This window comes from Coccomyxa subellipsoidea (genome assembly GCF_000258705.1).
Source record: "Coccomyxa subellipsoidea C-169, whole genome shotgun sequence".
In the NCBI taxonomy this organism is placed as follows: domain Eukaryota; kingdom Viridiplantae; phylum Chlorophyta; class Trebouxiophyceae; family Coccomyxaceae; genus Coccomyxa; species Coccomyxa subellipsoidea.
Genome location: NW_005178038.1, coordinates 11,267 through 29,086, shown reverse-complemented (window position 1 = coordinate 29,086; position 17,820 = coordinate 11,267). Strand labels below are relative to the sequence as shown.

At 53.7% G+C, this 17,820-nt stretch overlaps 5 protein-coding genes across 5 annotated transcripts; all 5 read right to left on the bottom strand.

The window, feature by feature from the left end:
• Window positions 1-1,970: 1,970 nt before the first annotated feature.
• Window positions 1,971-2,284, bottom strand: COCSUDRAFT_61813 (hypothetical protein; the record flags this gene model as incomplete). Its single annotated transcript, XM_005648875.1, has 2 exons — window positions 1,971-2,066; window positions 2,201-2,284. 2 exons carry the CDS (start codon window positions 2,282-2,284, stop codon window positions 1,971-1,973), a joined length of 180 nt encoding a protein of 59 aa, XP_005648932.1.
• Window positions 2,285-2,355: 71 nt separating this feature from the next.
• Window positions 2,356-2,902, bottom strand: COCSUDRAFT_61812 (hypothetical protein; the record flags this gene model as incomplete). The annotated part of the gene is made up of 2 exons (XM_005648874.1): window positions 2,356-2,463; window positions 2,720-2,902. The coding sequence occupies 2 exons, from the start codon at window positions 2,900-2,902 to the stop codon at window positions 2,356-2,358; spliced, it is 291 nt and encodes a 96-aa protein (XP_005648931.1).
• A 641-nt stretch (window positions 2,903-3,543) lies between these two features.
• COCSUDRAFT_40799 (hypothetical protein) lies at window positions 3,544-7,749 on the bottom strand (the record flags this gene model as incomplete). Its single annotated transcript, XM_005648873.1, has 12 exons — window positions 3,544-3,709; window positions 3,899-4,014; window positions 4,521-4,634; window positions 4,881-4,928; window positions 5,106-5,228; window positions 5,504-5,682; window positions 5,938-6,091; window positions 6,349-6,441; window positions 6,650-6,777; window positions 6,838-6,982; window positions 7,231-7,423; window positions 7,589-7,749. 12 exons carry the CDS (start codon window positions 7,747-7,749, stop codon window positions 3,544-3,546), a joined length of 1,620 nt encoding a protein of 539 aa, XP_005648930.1.
• Window positions 7,750-8,937: 1,188 nt separating this feature from the next.
• COCSUDRAFT_14398 (thiazole biosynthetic enzyme) lies at window positions 8,938-11,020 on the bottom strand (the record flags this gene model as incomplete). The annotated part of the gene is made up of 6 exons (XM_005648872.1): window positions 8,938-9,108; window positions 9,369-9,505; window positions 9,761-9,971; window positions 10,298-10,495; window positions 10,686-10,817; window positions 10,916-11,020. 6 exons carry the CDS (start codon window positions 11,018-11,020, stop codon window positions 8,938-8,940), a joined length of 954 nt encoding a protein of 317 aa, XP_005648929.1.
• Window positions 11,021-11,452: 432 nt separating this feature from the next.
• On the bottom strand, window positions 11,453-13,338 carry COCSUDRAFT_52946 (hypothetical protein). Its single transcript, XM_005648871.1, has 4 exons — window positions 13,124-13,338; window positions 12,747-12,886; window positions 12,361-12,520; window positions 11,453-12,101 (listed from the first exon to the last, which is right to left on the bottom strand). Exons 1-4 carry the CDS (start codon window positions 13,325-13,327, stop codon window positions 11,958-11,960), a joined length of 648 nt encoding a protein of 215 aa, XP_005648928.1. The 5' UTR covers window positions 13,328-13,338; the 3' UTR covers window positions 11,453-11,957.
• Between the last annotated feature and the right edge of the window lie 4,482 nt (window positions 13,339-17,820).

The following is a 17,820-nucleotide window of genomic DNA, read 5'->3' as shown; positions in this document are numbered from 1 at the left end:
GCCTCCTGCAGCAGCCGAGCCCAATTATGCAGAGGAAGCTTCGGCGGAAGCTTCGGGGCAGCTACCGCGCGGGAGCTGTGATGAAGGAGCCAGCCAGATCAGGCGCGCCGCTAGCGCGGAGCCGGCGGAATCTGCCGGAAGCTTCCACAGCAGCCGCAGCGAACCTGATCAGGACCCGCAGCTGATTGACCTCACCAGCCCTGCAATGTCTTCCCTGCCGGAGCAGAAGCACAGCAACACAGGCAGCCACAGCCGCGGGCCCATCAAATCAGAAAGCCAGGAGCAGCAACAGCGGCAGACTGTGCCCATGCAGAGCAAAGCTGGGATGGAGCCCGCAGGAAGCTCTGCTGGGCTTGAGGCAGGACAGCAGGAGAAGTACAGACCGCCGCTGTCAGTCACTGGCAAGGAGAATGAGACTGAGAGCTCAAACATCAGGCGCCCGCGGCTGCCAAGTCCTCGCAGCGAAGGGCCGGCAAAGGGCGCGGTCAGCTGCGGAGTACCAGAGACAATACGGCAGGTGAAACCTGATGGGACTGATTGTAATCTTGCAGTATTTGATCAAAGTAACGTGCCTTTATTGAGCTTGGCCTATATGTGTGCTTGCCCCGTCTGAGGAATATTTAATTATCAATGGTTGCTTTGCTGTCTGTCACCCGTGTTGGGAGTGTTGAGGTGGCCCTATTGAGTGGAGCAGGGACTGCGCGAGCAGGAAGCTGGGAGGCTGAAAGAGGAGAACTCCCGCCTGAAGCAGAAGCTGAGGCGCTATGTGGACGCACTCAGCAACCCGGCTGCCCTGGCGCAAATGACTGACGGCGGTGCACATGTGAGTTGCCTGGACCTTTCCAGGAGCCCTTTCATTATTCTTGACAAAACACTTCACAGCCCTGCCTGTCGACGGTTTCGGCAGTCTCTGGTAGAAACACCTGCAGCTTTCTGTGCATGCGCGCCTGGCCTCCTGGCAGCACCCATCGTATATAATGTTACTTTCATATAAATGACCAATAATATAGCAGGGAATAGAAGAAAGGACACATCACCTGCCATGCATGCTGACTTTGTATTCTGAGAGCAGTTAGAAGTGAGAGGCAATGCAGGCAGTGATTTATGGTGATTTATGATTGATTGCAGGTCAAGGCCAAAGCCAAGGCGGTGAGCAAGGAGCGCGAGCGGATCAAGGGCAGGCTAGCGGAGCTGCACGCATTGGCTCAAGTGCAACAGTGATCCGCAGTACTGAACAGGCTATGCCAGCAGTCCTAAATTATGCTTCAACACTTGCGCATGGTATAGTACATGTATGGTGAATGTAGGTTTCCTTACGCACATGAGCTTATATATCGTATGGTGACTACTGTGGCTTGTGAATGTCAGCAATTACAGAAGGATGTGGGTCAGATAAACCATGTGACCGGTACATGCCGGATGTGCCGGGTGGTTTCATCAACGTTGCTCAGAGAATTACAATCTCCCTATGAGTATCTCAAACAGCAATTGCAGCCACAGCTTAGCACAGCGTTTCACATTGCATTGTGCATCAAACTCGGCTCCGAGGTGTCTGATTAAACATCTCCATCAAATCACCTAAGCACCTTGCGCATCACTTTGCCTTGCTGTTGAAATCATGAACATGATGTAATGGATCACAATCACAGATCTGGCTCACAACGCAGATCTGCGCAGCAATCTGAAGAAGCAAGCACTCCATTTAAGAGTCACTGCCAAGCACCCCAGAACCCATGCACAGGTATGTAAAAATGTCAATGGATCGAAATCTGCTGCAGGTACACACTCAAGACAGCACACTGCAAAATTTACATCCCCAGCACATCATGGTAGAGGTTATTGTACACTTGTAGTGCATGATTGATGGCAGGCAATCTTACTTTTGAGACAATTCACAGGAAGCTTGATTTTTGTCCCCGCCCTGATTTTTGTCCTTGCCCCACAGTGTTTGTCCTCGCGCATTTTCATGCCTACAAGTCTTCCTCACCAGCCTTACTCTTGGCTTGCTGCAGCCTACACCAGAACAGCCGCAGCGTGTCCAAGTAGTTCACCTCGCTGGCGAAATCCTGCAGCTACATGCTGCCTGGCGCCTGGCTGAATCCACTCCTCTTCCTCTGCATGCATGAGGTCTCCATGTGCATGAAAGTCCAGGCAGCGTCGAGATGGCCGCCGGCTTACATCGGGACTGACCTTTGCCAACCAGGCTGCCATAGGGCATGCATGCCAGGGAGGGGTCCAACTCCGGGATGTTGTCCTGCCGGTTGTGCATGTACTCGCTTGCCATCCCGAAGGTGACGTCTTTGATGCTGATTGTATGGTGCAGCTGGCTATGGATGCTGGCCAAATCTACTTCAGCTACGACAAGCGTGAGGAGACGTTCAACCTGCAGCTCTTGGACAGCCGCACAAACGTCTCCTCACGCTTGTCGTAGCTGAAGTAGATCCGGCCAGCATCCATAGCCCGCTGCACCATACACTCAGCATCAGAGACACCCAAAATGAGCAAGGGCCCAGAGGCTGCAATAGATGAAATGGCATCAACCTGAACAAGCCTGGCTGCAAAGTCATGCTTCATGCACGATCTGTTAGAGTCACATGTACTAAGCTGCTAACCCCTCCACCACACTATCACCACCAGTGAGTCAGCGATTAGCTACCTTTGCAACAGTGGGCTGTGTTAACAATACGCTATTGCCAGCATGGAAATTGCTCGACCCCACCTTCAGAGGTTTGATGAAGAGCAGTCCATTTGCCACGTCGTCCACATTGTCCATGCTTATCCAACCTTGCATGTGTGGTGCGCAGCGGTGGGGGAAGATGTGCGCAGCGAATGCGTGACCCCGTGGCACTGGGGCATCAGGCATGTGGCACTGCACCAAGCCCGCACCCAGCGAGGCCTGCATATGAGCAGTATATTGTTGTATATTAATTACCCCTATGTGCTGTAGCGTGCACGTGCCTCCCACGTGCAACGACAGCAGGGTCAATTTACAAAAGGACTGATCTTAAGGGTACTGCTGGTCTACTTGTAAGGATCTCTCTGCTTTTAAAGTTCCTCAGTAATGACAGCGCAGTGCTTCCTGCTCGTATTATTTCAAGAATCTCACTCTGATTCACAATCATGGCAAGTCCTTTCCAAAGTCTAAACAGCAGCTTCTCGTCCTTTGTCACTATCATGTCATAAGGACGCTCAGTAACCCACATGGTATCAACTGCATGGCTTCATTGTGAAACTTCTACGCCATGCACAAGCAAGCGTTGGACTTGGAAGCCGATCAGATCGCAACCATGGAAGAATTCTCAGAACTCTCAGGCTAACAAGTGCGGATCACTACAAGCAATGTCAGCTCTAAGGAACAAGCGCACTAGCTAGGACACAGCATGGACATTGTCAGGTCATCTGTGTCATTATGCACTGCCGGCCGCATTATCTCAGGATGTTCTTGAGCTCAGCACACCGCGAACTTGAACTTTGATGCTCACTTTTTGCCGTTCTTGCTCGCAAACAAAAAAAACGAAACATGTGTCTTCATTTGAAGAATACTCAGTTGTTCAGGCAGATCGGCGGTGCTTCTGTGCACTGCTTGGCGTGGCCGGCCGCGATGCCGCGCCGGTGCTGCTTCCGCCGTTTCTCAGGAGGGATCGCCTCAAACGGCGCGACGGCAGAAATGTCAGGAACAGTGCAGCCGTGCCACACCACAGCAGCAGCCCTGCAGTGAGCCTCCCATGATTTACATATATATTGACTCTATCATGCGTGTGGCACGTTCAGGTACACAATACTGCATCTGGACACAAACGGCAAGCTAATGTAATCATTCCGGAGCAAGGCCTGCAGGCAAGAGACTTGTCAACGTCTTTGAAAAGGTGCACAGAGGCAGAAATGAAAATTGAGGTACCCACCGACCCAGCCAAGGTGATGCAGGAATGTGGCCACGTCAGATGTGACTCCCCTGCCCACCATCCTGCGCTCACCCCCCAGCAGCAGCTGGTGCCCCTGCCCTGTCCCATCCCCCTGCATGCATATCCAGGATCTCACTTGTTCATTTTGACACCTTTGCAGCCAGCCATGCATATTCATCTGATTTAATTCTGCATTGCCCACCATGGAAATTGCACTTCCTGCAGTGTCAGCTTTTCTGTGCAAAGGATCCAGGCGGCAATAACTCAAGCAAAAGAGTCCGTACCAGCTGCAGCGCAGCACCTGCCGTGTCCCCCTGCGAAGCCATCTCAGAGACCACAGCTTTCTGCTGCGGCCACCGCCCCTGGCCACCGAGCCCCAGCAGACTGCCTATGCCTCTCCATGCCCCTCCCCCACCGCCAGCATTCTCCTACATCGACACCTTCCTTTCACACATCCATACTCATATTGGACATCAGATCACCCACGGATTTTGAGCACATATCCTGCTCTTCTGAGAGAAGCCTTGGCTGCCGTGGCGGTGCCGTGGTGAGCAATGCAACCATAATTTATTGGGACAGACGGCAAACTTAATTGTGTGCACAGAGCAGGTCAAGCACCTGTAAAGGTATTGTTTTAGGAGGACAGGTGCCACAGGACAGCCGGCAATTGGTCTTCATCCAGCTGGGGTTGGTCACACACTCGTTGTTGCCTGCCCACTTGGGACACCGATCCTGCAGCATGGGCCACCAAGACAATCACCTTCAGCTTGATTTGTGTCACCCCTAATGCAGAATTTGGCCTCCTGAAGGAAGCCAACCTCTGCCTTTGAACAATTTTTTTGGACACATTCCCCTTTCTGAGCAGAAAGAGCACGTCCTTGGTCGAAAACGAGGGGAAATCGTGCATTTCAGGGGGATCAGTCAGCAGGACGATGGCCTCACGTCCTTGTCGACACATCCTTTGCTGGTGAGGTTTACTTGCAGTCCCACGGCAATGCTGTCAAAGTCCCGCATCAGCTGCTCTGCCTGTGCAGCAAATGAAGAAGACATTTCAATCTCTTACATCAAGTCGGTCAAGCAGACATTGCCAAATTTATTGCCGCACAGAAGCTCAAAAATAAAGTAAAGAGGGGCTGTGCAAGTCATGCCTGTGCTGGGCATCCAGGAACAGAAAAGAAAATTGTGAAGGGTAAGAGGTCTCACATATGAGCATTCTCTCATGAGCTGCTCAGAGGGCGGGCAGCGCTTCCTGTGCAGCTCGCAGAAGGCAGCATTCAGCACGATCATTGGCTCCGCCGCTAGCATGTCCACCAGAAGATCAAACCCCTGACCCACATGCACACACCCATTCCTTCCTCGCAACATGCCTGCAATGTGCTTTTCGATTTGCAAAGGTCTGCTCTTGTCAATGCAAGACAAGCCAGAGCAATGCATTTGCTTCCTTGACCCACTCAATGCGTTTAAAGCAACAGGCAACAGTGATAAGCGGGGAAGCCTCCTAATAGAGTCAGCAGGGTTGCACAAAGCCACAGACATTGGTGCAGGATATCCTGTACACGGCTAGAGTATCAGGGCCAGAATAAGTGCACAGAGCAACGGACCTTGGTTGGGTACGTGGCAGGGTGGGGAGGGTGCCTGAAGAGGCCGCCCCTGGAGTTGCCAGTCAGGTTCCAGGGTGGGCACTGCAGCGCGTCAAAGTCATAGAACCAGTGCTTGTCAAACTCGTAGCCCGTCTTGCCGACCTCCCAGTGCAGCCCGTAGTGCAAGACCTTGGGCGGCACTGCAACAGACACAACTCCTTGCATCAATTTGGGAAATCCTCCAGGCCAGGGTCAAATGAATACACTGTCTTTGCATCAGCCCTAGCTCTAGTATTTTGTCAGGAGCTGCTCATATTAAAAAAGCACCCATCTGAGGTGCATGACAACCCGAGGTGCATCACAGTCTCAGGACATGTCATGGCCTTGGAATGCACTAGCTCGACCATTCCAGACGATTGACAGAGAAGACATTCCCAGAAAGAACAGAGGCTTACCGTAAGTGGTGTAGCCTGGGTACAGCATGGCCTCGTAGTCCACGTGGTGCCAGACATTGGCAGAGGCGGTGCCGAACGAGTACCCATACATCTCACTGATCCACGGCTTGTCCCCTGGGTTGTGCGTGAACGCGTCCCCTGTCAAGTTCCACGCCTGCACCAGGCATGTCATCCCTTTACCAAGCCTGCATGACCCCATAAATGCAGCTTTATATCTTAGTGTTCACATCTAATTGTGCAGCCATGGCCAGCATAATTGCTGAGGGTACTTAGGCCCTATCGGCACTACAGCATGACAAGCGCACATAGTTTTGAGCTCCATTCCGCTTGACCTGTAAATTTTGGACACATTATTCTCAGCAAAGTTGGCGAGGCATTGAGTGATATGACAAGAGAGGGAACGCTGCGCACGTCTGGGTCGTGGCGGACCGCCTTGGAGAACTTGAGCCACAGCGGCGCCACCCGCTTCAGATCCTCCTTATGCATGATGCAGAAGCCTCCTACCTGCAGCACAGCAAACACAAATGGTCAGATGACAACCAATGAATTTTGCTTAATAAGTGTCTTTGGGCCGAAGGTAATGCAGCTGATCATAAGTGAGGCCCAGCCTATATTCCTTGTCCCAGCAATAATTCAAGAGAAAACCCGTACAACATGGTGCTCAGATGCCGATGCACAGCATGGCAGGTACTCCAGAGTCAGGGTGACCTACCTGGTCTCCCCTCCTGCCTTCCGGCCCTGCCAGGGTGTCGTTTCTGGGCTCCACATAGGGCACATGTTTGAGCGCCAGCTCATTCTTGACCCCCTTGAGGTAGCCGAAATAGGCCGACACAGCCCAACCTGCACATGACCCAAATTAATCTCTTCAGAGCATATGAAGTGCACACCAGCAAAATGCACGAGCAGTGCGAGTCTGCAAAGTGTCGGAGTCTGCAGAAGTATGGAACGCGCCTGGAGACACGCCCATCTGTTCAGGAATGAAGGGCGAGCGGAAGATCATGTCGGCGTCTATGACAAGGATGTAGTCTTCCTCTGGTTCCACATCCTGCATGCAGACAGAGAGGAAGATTCCTTCAAAACTGCCAAAATGCTCAAGTTCAGGTACCATTCAAGGGTTGAACACACAGTCCACTGCTTTTCCCCGCCAGGTTGGTGGGAACATCGGCATTATGGGGTGCCAAAGGAATTATTTCTCTCTGTTTCAAAGAGCAAGAGTTCCTTTGGGGATCCCACAATCCTGGCGCAGTATTATGTACATAGGGAGAGATTGGAAAGTGGTTCTAGCAGGGGCACCTGCAGCCAGAAGAGCACAGCGCCGGGCTTGTTGTAGGCAGAGTAATGATCATTGTGTTCCTTGTTGGGGTCCATGGTCAGGCTGGGCACCACATGCGTGGGCACCAGGTCCAGCCCCTTGTAGTTCTGCAGCTGCTCATCCGTGCAGCTCAACAGCCGCGTGAAGCTGCCCGGCTGCTTCGCCCGCTTGTAGCTGCAACAAGAGCATGGCATCTCTTTCCAGGACCACAACAAATGCAGAAATTGGGAATGAACGGATCACCAGCATGGAAGAGTGTGCAAGCTGGATCATTTCACATGTCCAGGATAATTTATTTACTTAAAAACACGTTTTCAAGGAATGGATCAGGAATGATACCTGTAGACAAGGCCGAGGATCTGCCAGTCAAAGTAAGGTGTGCACTCTGTGGTGATGACTGTGTGCACAGTGGCTTTGCGCTGCGGCTGGGACTTTGCTGCTGCCCTGTGCTGAGACAGGAGCAGCAAAGTTGCACATATGAAGACCGCCACTCGCCCCATTTGACGAGCTCATTGCTCTCTGGCAAGCATAACTTCCAGCTGCCTTCCAAGGAGGACGTCCAACGGTGCTAGATCTTGCGCCAACTCAGATACAACACGCTCTATTAATTGCTGCACATCATTCAGTGTGACTACTCTCCACTTTTGTTTGATACGACAGCTTTGTCGGGGATTACAGGCCTCCGTAACAACGCGTCGATTCCAGACTGCGCGATGCCTGCAATCAGAAATTTGGTATAAGATGCACCTCACGAAATAAATTGATCGGAATGCATGCTGTACAATGTCCTCCTCAGTATAATATGGGCTCTCAGATCATCACACTGTACTGTTCAGAGAATGTGCAGGACTTTCTGCAAGCGCAACACTAAAAAAGCAGCAATTAGGTCTAGCTTTTCCGATTAATAATTCAAGAACATGAAAGGGGCCTCACCTTGATATCAAAAGCCACTGCTCATCTAGCGTGTCTAAGTGCGGAGTTCGAAGAGACAAAACAAAGCCACAGAAAAAGGATGCACGCAAAACAGTGACAAAGCACTGAAGATAGACGAAGGTGCCTGTCTTCTGGTGGTAGGAATCGCGCATTTGTGTGCAGTCGATGAGTATGATGAAACACAAAGTTACGGGAAGAGCGGAGACACTTACGGGCAGTGCCTCGGTCCGCTGCTCCATTGTGAGGTGCAGTAGGAAACCTTTTCTAATCCGTTCAGTTTTTGCTTTGTACTTGCAATCTAGACCAGATGTGGCAAAGCTCACTCTCACTCTGGGTGGCAGCAATGGCAATTTGCTTGTAGCTGAAGTGCATGCGCATGCACATGCATGCATGCTAGCTGATCATGATGAAGTGCGCACAATCTTCCAGTCCCACGGTGGGAGATGCATCCACACGGATTCTTAGATGGGACAAAGTCTTGTGATGAACTTACACTCCAGTCATGCATACGTTGGATTGCCTTTCAGGCAGCTGCCCTCAAACTATTTCTTCTCAATCACGAACGAATGCCAGACGCACGAATCTGCTGATACACTCACATGATTTTGAGTATCTATACTCATACACAAGCAGGTCACTAGTCTAGCACCGCTTGAGCTCTGCACTAGAGCTGCAAGAAAATATCATGAAGCCCTGGCTGATGCCAAAGCAGAGACAACTCGAGCATCCATTAACACTTCATGTCAGCTAGGCGCTTAAGCCTTGGTCAGCTCCGGGGCGGGCACTGCCACGCGGGATGGCACGTCCTTGTCGAGGGCGTTCTGGCGGCGCAGGGAGTTGAGCGCGCAGTGGGCTGCCTTCTGGCCGCTCATGAACATGGCTCCAAAGGTGGGGCCCATGCGCGGGCAGCCGTCCAGCTCAGCCACCTGTCAGATCCACAAGTTGCGTCAGAGCTTCTCACTTCTGCAGCTAGAATATCAGCCAAGAAAATGCTTGCCAGTGCTGTGAATGATGCACGGCTTTTTCAGTTGCTCATTCTGCAACAGTAGCGCTGGGTTCCTGAGATACAGCTTGGACCAGGGGCAAGGAGATGCAGGCCCAGGAGAAGCAAAAGCAGAGCTGGATTTCTGCTGCATCATCTCTGACAAAGGGATAACCAAGTGATGTATAGAAAAGGGCTGCGCACCTCCATGCCGCAGATGACCATTCCGGGGACGACCTCGCGGGTGTTGCGCACAACAGCGTCCTCTGCGGTGTTCATATCGAGGGCGGCCATGCCTGGAACGCCCGTCACCATGCCCAGCCTCTGCAGCCTCTTCACGCCTGCACAGTGTCCCAACCCATCTTCAGCACAACGGCAGATTCAATTATACCGAAGCTGCAAGAAGATTGCTTGCAGTTTTGATCGCGCAGCGCAACACTCATCAGTGGAAGCCATGGGCAGACATGCACAACGACTGGCAAATATTCAGAGATCAATCAGTGCTGCAGAACATCAACACAACATCCCGGCACAATGATCGGCAGAAGTAAAAATGATCAAGCAATTTCTGAGGGAGTAGAGAGGGGAGATTGTACCTGAGGCGCCCATGGGGCCGTCGTGGCCAGTGGAGGAGACCATGACCTTGCACTCGAGCACGTTGGGGTCCATGCACATCTGTGTGTCGTGGTTGAGGGAGACCAGCGTCCAGTTGGTGACGGCGCCGCCCACGTACTTGCCGCGAAGCTCGTCCTCGCGCACCACCAGGTCCTCAACAGCCGTCGCATTGAACAGCTTGATGTTGGGCGCCTGCAGCCAGAGAGGAGATTTTGTTGATATCACATTTTTAACACTGGTAGATCAGCACGTCGAGCTTGCGCATGAATGCCCTGATTCGGACACCTACACCTTTATGGGACAACAAGCACCTCTGGTGTTTGGGGATTAGTGTAAGTTCTTATTGCACAGCATGCATTGAAATAGGCACACAAAACACGCCTGTGCAAATTGCAGCTCAAGTCTCTTCAACAGAGCAACTGACTGCCCTGCTGCCAAACACGGACTCGCAATGCTTCCATCATGTGTGCCATCAGCAGGCCGGAAATCCGGAGCCCTGGACAAGTATGCAGCTTTACCTGGAGGACCTTGGAGAGGATGGTGGAGGTGAAGAGGGAGGCGTGCTTGATGACGACGAAGTCACCCTCGTCCTCATAGGGCACCTCAAGCTCGTCCAGGATGGTGTGTGCGGGCTTGCGCACCACCATGGCGCTGAAGAGCTGGCCTCCCAGCCACGCGCCACCGCCTGGGGCAACCCCCTGCTCGATGATGGCCACCTGGACAGGTATGAAACAGCTCATCAGAGATGGGTCAAGTTTCAGTCAATCTCTGCCACCTTGCCAGCACCCTACTCGAATCGGCCTGCATTCGATTTCAATTTACGCGTGGATTCTAACATTACGCACAAGCAAGCAGGATTTGTACAGTAATAAGTATCTACCAAGGCAACCCTGTTCAGATGCCCACCTTCACGTTGGGGTACTTGGAGAGCTCGTATGCGCAGGAGAGACCGGCGGATCCAGCGCCCACAATGATGACATCGGTCTCGGCGTACTCGTCCAGGTCCTTGAAGTAACGGCTGGTCATAGCGCGGCTCACCTGTTAAATTAGCAGGTTAGGTCTTTCAATCCCCGTGCAATGCTGTGTCGATCTGCACTGTGCTAAGGATTGCTGATATTGTGCTTCATGAGGATTACCTGGTGCTCGGTAATGGGCTCGAACTTGAAGTTGTCAAAAGGAGTCTCTGAGAAAGCCTGGTTCAGACGGTGAGCATCGGCTGCGCGTGCGACGATCCTGCGCATGCGAGACATAATCAGTCAACCGCGCATTGTGAAGAACCCCGAGACCCTATCTGCAACATTGAAATATATAGAGATATCTAGAATGGTGGCCCAACCTGCAGGGCCTCGCCGAGGGGCGGGGTGCTGCAGCCTTCCGGGCGTGCAGGACATTACAGAGGCTGGTTGAGAAGGTGGCAGCGGCCATTTTGAGTTGTCTGGTCGCGCAGGGATGAAAAATGTCAATGCCTATGATTGGAATCGTCTGATTGCAGGAATTCACAGAGTGGAGAGGGCCAACCTGCGTATTTTGACAAAATGATTTCACCGTTACCTAATTAGAATATATCGTCCCAAAATATCCCAAGCCCTGGGAAAGGGGTCTGCGAAAACCTCAAAACCCTCTAGCACTGGCAACAGAATTCCAGCCGAGTAAACAAGACTGGGGAGAGACGTCAATAGTCATAGTTTACATGGGTCTTGATGCCATATGGCATTCAATGCATCTGGAATAAGTCCCTGTGTCCACGTGGTCACGGCCTTGGTCACATATGTGGGATTAGTTGCCAACAGCACTAGTGTATGTTCAACAAAGTTTGCCCTTAGCTCTTAGTAAGTGCCCCTCTTGGCCGCTGTGACTCTGATGAATTAGATATTTGCTTCAAATCAGTCCTGTTCCTGACTATAGCTCCAGCCAAGATATTCAATTGTCAGTTGCAACACTACAGGTAATAAAGCACACTCGTGCATTTCATTCCAGGCAGGTTTTCCTTGCCTCCCAAAACACCAGGTCCGACACTGAACAGAAGACTCTTGCCCCAAACAAGGCTTCACCAATACATAGCTCATGTCTTTAGCTGGGGCCTGCAGCTCCCGTTGAAGGGCAACACCGCTGCATGCTGCGCAAATAGATAAACATTACCGGATGTTCTGGCAAACAAGACTTGCTAATGCGGCCAAATCAGGCCTGGCATGTGATGATGCTGGCAGAAGCGCCATCGTAGACCTCTTTCTGCGCAACATCTCTTAGTCGCAGCTGCGGCACAGGCAACGCCCCCGGGCTGACCGCTGTCCATGCCGCCTCCACCGTCACAAAAGACCCCGCCTACACAATTTATTCGACCCTTATTGAACTTTCCCATTCTGACAAATACCAAAGCATTCCAATAATTGAACAGCTCGCAAAACTGGATATGCTTCCAGTTATGGGCGGTGAGTGTATCGTAGAAACCTCAAAATATGTGCCTGAAACTTCCTTATCGCTACTCACATGACGCTCGCTTTCGTGCCATCCTTGTGGCTCTGTCAAATCCGCAGGATTCTGTAAACAATGTCCACAACAAAATCCCGTGAAGCAGCCTCACCTGACTGGGCAGCGTGACATAGCTGACGCGCGGAGCTGCAGGCGCCCACGCATCGCTGTCAGCCACAGCTTCATAGGGGACAAGCGATGCCACCTCAGCGACAACGCCAGTGGAGCCCACGCGCTCTAGCCGCCAGCAGAAGGTGGCTGCCTCCCCAAGCCTGCACGTATCCCAGGAATTGTCAGTGGTGCAAGCATGCATGCGCTATAATGTTGCAGGAGCCTGTGGTGTAGAGACATCTGCACCCGGGTCAAGCCGGGGCAAGCAGAGTTTTCCTCATTCTTTTAGGCAAATATACAGGTCTAAATAGGAGTTCGTTGCCGGATCTACCAATCTCAATGCCGTTAGAGGTACACAATGCAAGAGGGAGAATGCAGAAGGTGCACCTGACAGAGAAGGGGCCCAGCAGCTGCACAGCCACGATGCTGCGGGGGGTCTCCGCCACATCGTTGCTCTCCAGCACAAACTTGTGGCTCACCAGGTGCATTGAGGGCTGCGCCTGCTGGCCGCTGTCATCGTGAGCACCCTGTACACAAGCAAAAGCAGAAAGTCTTCTTTGTTGCGCTTCCCAACACGCCCCACCAAACATTATGTAGGCAGTCCCTCAGGAAATTCCATGAAAACTATTGCATCTTTCAAAGCACATGCAAATACAGCATGTGGGTGCCAGTTGAATGGTCGCATTCATGGTGAGCCGGATCTGTTGTCTGCCCTTTAGGGGCCTTAAAGAGGCCCACGGGATGTCTTAGAAAGGACAGCCTACCTGCCCAGGTGGGCTGGGATTGCTGGGAGGGAATGGCAGCTGCTCTGGGGCGAGGTGTGGCTGCGCCCAGCCGCTGTCCACCTGGCACGGGCGCTGCTGTGCGCGCTGCGCTGCGTTGAGCGTGTAATGAAGCTGCAACGTGGACGCTGAGGAGCGCGCCAGGCGACTCACCGCGTGCTTCAGGACAAGGAAGTGCAGCAACATCACTGTGGCGCCCGGTGCCACCTGTATTGCAGAATGCTTTTCAAGCCGCAGAGAACACTGAAGCACGCTAGGGGAGATTTGCGTGTCGCATGCAACGGTCTGCAGTGTTTCATGCCAAACAATCTACAATTCAATGCAGTCTGCCAGAGCAGATAAGGCGCAGGCCTCCTTATCAACAAGGAAAACGACCTGAAGTCCTCTGAGGGCCCATCTAAAAGTAGCAGCACTGCTAGAGGCCGGGGTAGTGCCAAAGACACCCACAACAACAATGATGGATGAGCAATTAGTAGCAAGTGCACCTGGACAGGGAAGAGTGCCTGCAGCTCTGGGCTGGCCGGCTGCAGCTCGTAGCCTGCCGGCGCGCTCATGCTGGCCTGCGTGATTGTGGCCTGCCATGCCAGCATGGAAGTCACCCGCGTCTGCACCACCACCCGCTTGTCCGCCAACTCCCGCGCTGTCATGCTCAGCCTGCGTCCAAGCTCTCATAGGTTGTCAGACTGTCAGTAAGGAGCCTAATTTTGTTGACACTGGACATGGTAAGGTAAGTAAGAGCAGGGCTCAGAAAATGAAATATTGAGCATGCAGAACATCTCCGGTAGGTCCATTCTACGTACCACCACAGCAGAACAGACGATGTTGACTATGAGATAATGATGAGCATGATTAATGATTCGCTTAGAGTCAACAAAACCCAGCAGGTGCAGGCACACCTGAAAGGAGGCACAATTGGGATGGCCAGCCTGGCAGCATGTGAGCGCTGGCAGCCTGCCAGGTATTCCACGTTGACGTCCACCTCAGCGCAAGAACTGACATCAGCGATTTGCTGTCCACCGCCAGGCTGCGGCGGCTGCTTGGGCGGCCATAAATGCTCTGAGTGCAGCGCCACACGCACGCTCTCCACCTGGGTCGGAAGGTCCCCTGCGCATTGGCAAATGACACCAGGCATCAGAGAAACATATTGGCGAGTGCAGTAAAGAGGCAACCGGAGGGGTACAACAATGTGGAAGTGCAGTCTCTAATCTTTATCTTACAATTTAGCTCTCGCCGCTGTCATGCTATTGCCTCTCCAGCACCCTGTCTGGCATCAAGGGCAGTCAATTGCTGAGTTGCAGGGTAACAAGGTAACCATTTGCAGGCACAGCTTAAATCGCACCTGCTTGCACACGCAGCCACAGCAGCGATGGCTGCGAAGCCGACCACGCTGGCAGTCCTGCAGCGCCGCCAGGCAGGCGCGCCGAGATCCAGCCGCCCTCCTGGCGCTCCCCAGTGGAGCTGGATCGCGATACCGTCTCCAGCCGCGTGCCCTCCTCCGCATGCTCAAGCGCCTGATCTGGTGCCGGGCCTGCGCCCTGATCTGGCTCTGCATCGGGAGCTTTTCGAAATTGCGCAAGCTCAGCTGGCGCGTCCAGAAATTCCAGGCGGCAGCTGGCCAGAGCAGAGTGTGCCGAGCCTCCAGCGTCTCGCTGTGAGCCCGTCAGCCTGCGCACGGGTTTCCACAATGCAATCAGTTTGCAATCAAAACAATGGCTCCTACTGACTCTGTAAATCTGAATGGTAGACCATTGCCCCTTCACATCTTTCTGCCAGGTCATCTGGAGCCAGCCATACGCCCTAAACTCAAACGCACCATGGTGACACCAAGGATTAAACGATCACATGTCTGCAGCGAACGAGGAAGAAATTCAAGCGAGAGCAGCACCTGGAGCCCCACGAAGCGCCCGACATGCTGGAGGACGCAACGGCCCAGGGGTCCGCGAACTGGACGGCCTCTGCGGGTGCGACGTGGATGCGCAGCTGGCGCAGGCGGTCGTGCATGGGCTCCAGCGCAAAGCCCAGCCAGGAGGCGTGACCGGCGACCAGCGCGCCCGTGTATGCGACCGCGCTCAGGCGCAGCCGCGGCTGGCACGCCAGCGCATGCAGCAGCACCGCCGCCTCGCGCACTTTCCCTGCAGCACAGGTACTCTGCTGTCAGACTTCCACTCTCTGGGGGAAGTCATCCGTTGTCTTCTGAAGTGGAAAGAGTCCTTGGCCTACTTGAAGTGATGAACTTGTTGACTATGCATAGATGGACGGGAGGAAAACAAGCTACCAGAAAGATACTGAATTTGGGATTGCAGCTAAGGAACAAGTTCAAAAGCGCACCAAGAGTGTCCACAGCGCCGACGGCGGGCCCAGACCCGGGGAACTGAGACTCGGCCGCGGCAGGCGGCAGCACTGGCGGCAGCGCGGTCAGCAAGTCAAGCGGGGGGCCGCCGTCTTCCGGGAGCGCAGCGCGCAGGCGCAGTGCGAGGCGGCCGAGACGGAAGTGCGCGTGCTTCAGCACGTACAAGCCCTGCTTCATCACGCCCAGGCGGAATGCCAGACGGTTTGCGCCCGGCTGCAGAGTAATTGCAGCTGCATCCGAGGCCTGCAGCAAAAGGTCACTCACATAGGTGGCCTCCCGAGCAACAGGTTGCGACACGCGAATGCCGCCCAAAAGATGCGTAAGACCGTTTTAGGCCCAACCATGATAGCCGGCACACCTTTTGAAATCTGCAAATAATATTGCCTGCTTGGCATGTCACGCTGCAGTCCGGGACGAGGAACAAACATAGATGGGCCATTGGCCTTGAGTATAAGTTGAGAGTCTGCTCACCCGCAATTGGCTGCTGAGGAAAGTTAGCGGGCAGGTGACCTCCTCAATCTCCTGCCACATGGCACCCATCAGAGGTCCCTGCTGGCGGGGGGACAGGTCCCCCACCTCCGAGTATGTCCGCGGTGTTGAGCGCAGACGCGCAGTCAGCGGCTGAGCGCCGTCCAATGCCGCCTCAAAGGGGCTTGAGCCCGGAGGCCTACCCATTGATCCAGGTGTTTGGGTAAACCCCGACAGGGGCACTGACACTTCCTGCGCACAGGGACCCAAGTCATGGTTTCACTCTACACTCCAAGGAGCAAAGCCTGAGTAGCGCTCTGGGCAATGATTATTGATGAGAGGCAAGCCCTGACAATACCGACACGGTAAAAAGTGCATAGGAATGGTAATGTGCTGCAGACACTGGAGACATTGAGACCTGCCAAGGTCAGTCTTGGGTGAAAGACTGTCTAACCTGCATGATGGACAGGACGACAGTCAGGTCGCCAACGTCGAATGGCGCGGGGAGGCTGCTGACGACCATCATTTCTAGTTCTGTCACGTCCCCCAGGCACCCATCAAACCCTCTCCACATCTCATCGCCGCCCTCAGCAGGTTCCGGCTGTCCCAGTCGCCGTGCCCGGCTGGGCACAATCACCGGGGCACCCGGGCTGGCCGACTGCCCAAAGAAGCGCCCATACTGCCCTTGCACCGGCTGCAACAAAGTAACTGTCCCTCAGATACTGATGCACATTCCCAGGCCTAGCCAGAACTCTCTCAAGCATGCATGCGTTGCTTGTAAGGTCGTAAGCCACACTTGAAGGTCATCTGAGGCTGTGGAATCTAGACGATTACATGTCTGGGCATATTTCGAGCTCAAATATGCCAAGAACATTAAAATTACTCCCCATTACCACAGGCAAGCCTGCTTAAATTAAATCGCAATGATCCAAAGGGGCTCATTGCCTATCCTGTGCAGTGAGCGGTTACTCAGCACCCAAACGCACCTGCACCCAAAGCGCGCGGAGCGCATCGGTGTGGCCGCTGGGCAGGCGCAGGTCGGTCAGAGGCCCCGGCAGCGGCGCCGCACGCGTCAGCACCGTGGCTGCGTTGAGCAGATCTGCCTGCACTGAGCGGCTGTCCTCCTCTTGCAGCAACTCCGCTAGCGACAGGAGCCGAAGGCATATGGGCGCCTTGTCGGCCTGAAATCAGCGCACAATTTTTTCACAACTAGGCTGAGAATCTTACATCTGGAATCTGCCAATGCATTTCAGCAATGGAACAGCAAACGTTTCAATCGACAGAAGTCTCTTGTCTACACTCATCTGCTCAAAAAGCTGTTGCAGAGTGTGACACCCTCCTTTTCATTGGTGACATTTGCCACTGCAGCAAATAATCAACTCCGGTGCAAGTTGTTTTGCTGCAAAGGCACGCTGCCACTAATGAAGGCAGGCGTGGCATTCTGTAGCAGTGCCCCAAAGGGCATATCAGGAACAAAAGGCCTTCGTGAGGGTCGGGGTTTGGGCCTTTGCGCACCGCAGTGAGCGGGCGCGAGCATTGCAGCAGGCGCACGAGTAGCGCGGCCGCCACAGACAGCCACCCCTCGTGCAGCACTTCCTGTGCCAGCGCCGCCAGCAGAGAAACAGCTTCGCGCGTGGCTCCTGTGGCCGCCAGCGCCTCCGCAACTTCCAACCGTAGCAGCGCCGCGTTGCGCCTGCGGCCGCCACGCCGGTAGCACATCGCCGCGCAGCGGCTCAGCTCCAGCCAAATGTCCTGCGAATTTGCAAAGGCCACCCCTCAGATCAGTTTGACCCAATCCTCCGGTTTTCCCATGTCCTCCCGCCTTAAGAGATCCTCTGCCACCTTGGAGATGATGCGACTT

Bases quoted from the DNA above. Each gene is read 5' to 3' on its own strand.
- COCSUDRAFT_52946 (XM_005648871.1), bottom strand. From the start codon at position 13,327: ATGTTGCTGCACTTCCTTGTCCTGAAGCACGCGGTGAGTCGCCTGGCG. The intron at 12,887-13,123 runs GTAGGCTGTCCT...GCTTGTGTACAG, and splicing joins ATCCCAGCCCACCTGGGCAG to GGTGCTCACGATGACAGCGG. The intron at 12,102-12,360 runs GTGAGGCTGCTT...TAAATTGTGTAG, and splicing joins ATGTCACGCTGCCCAGTCAG to GCGGGGTCTTTTGTGACGGT.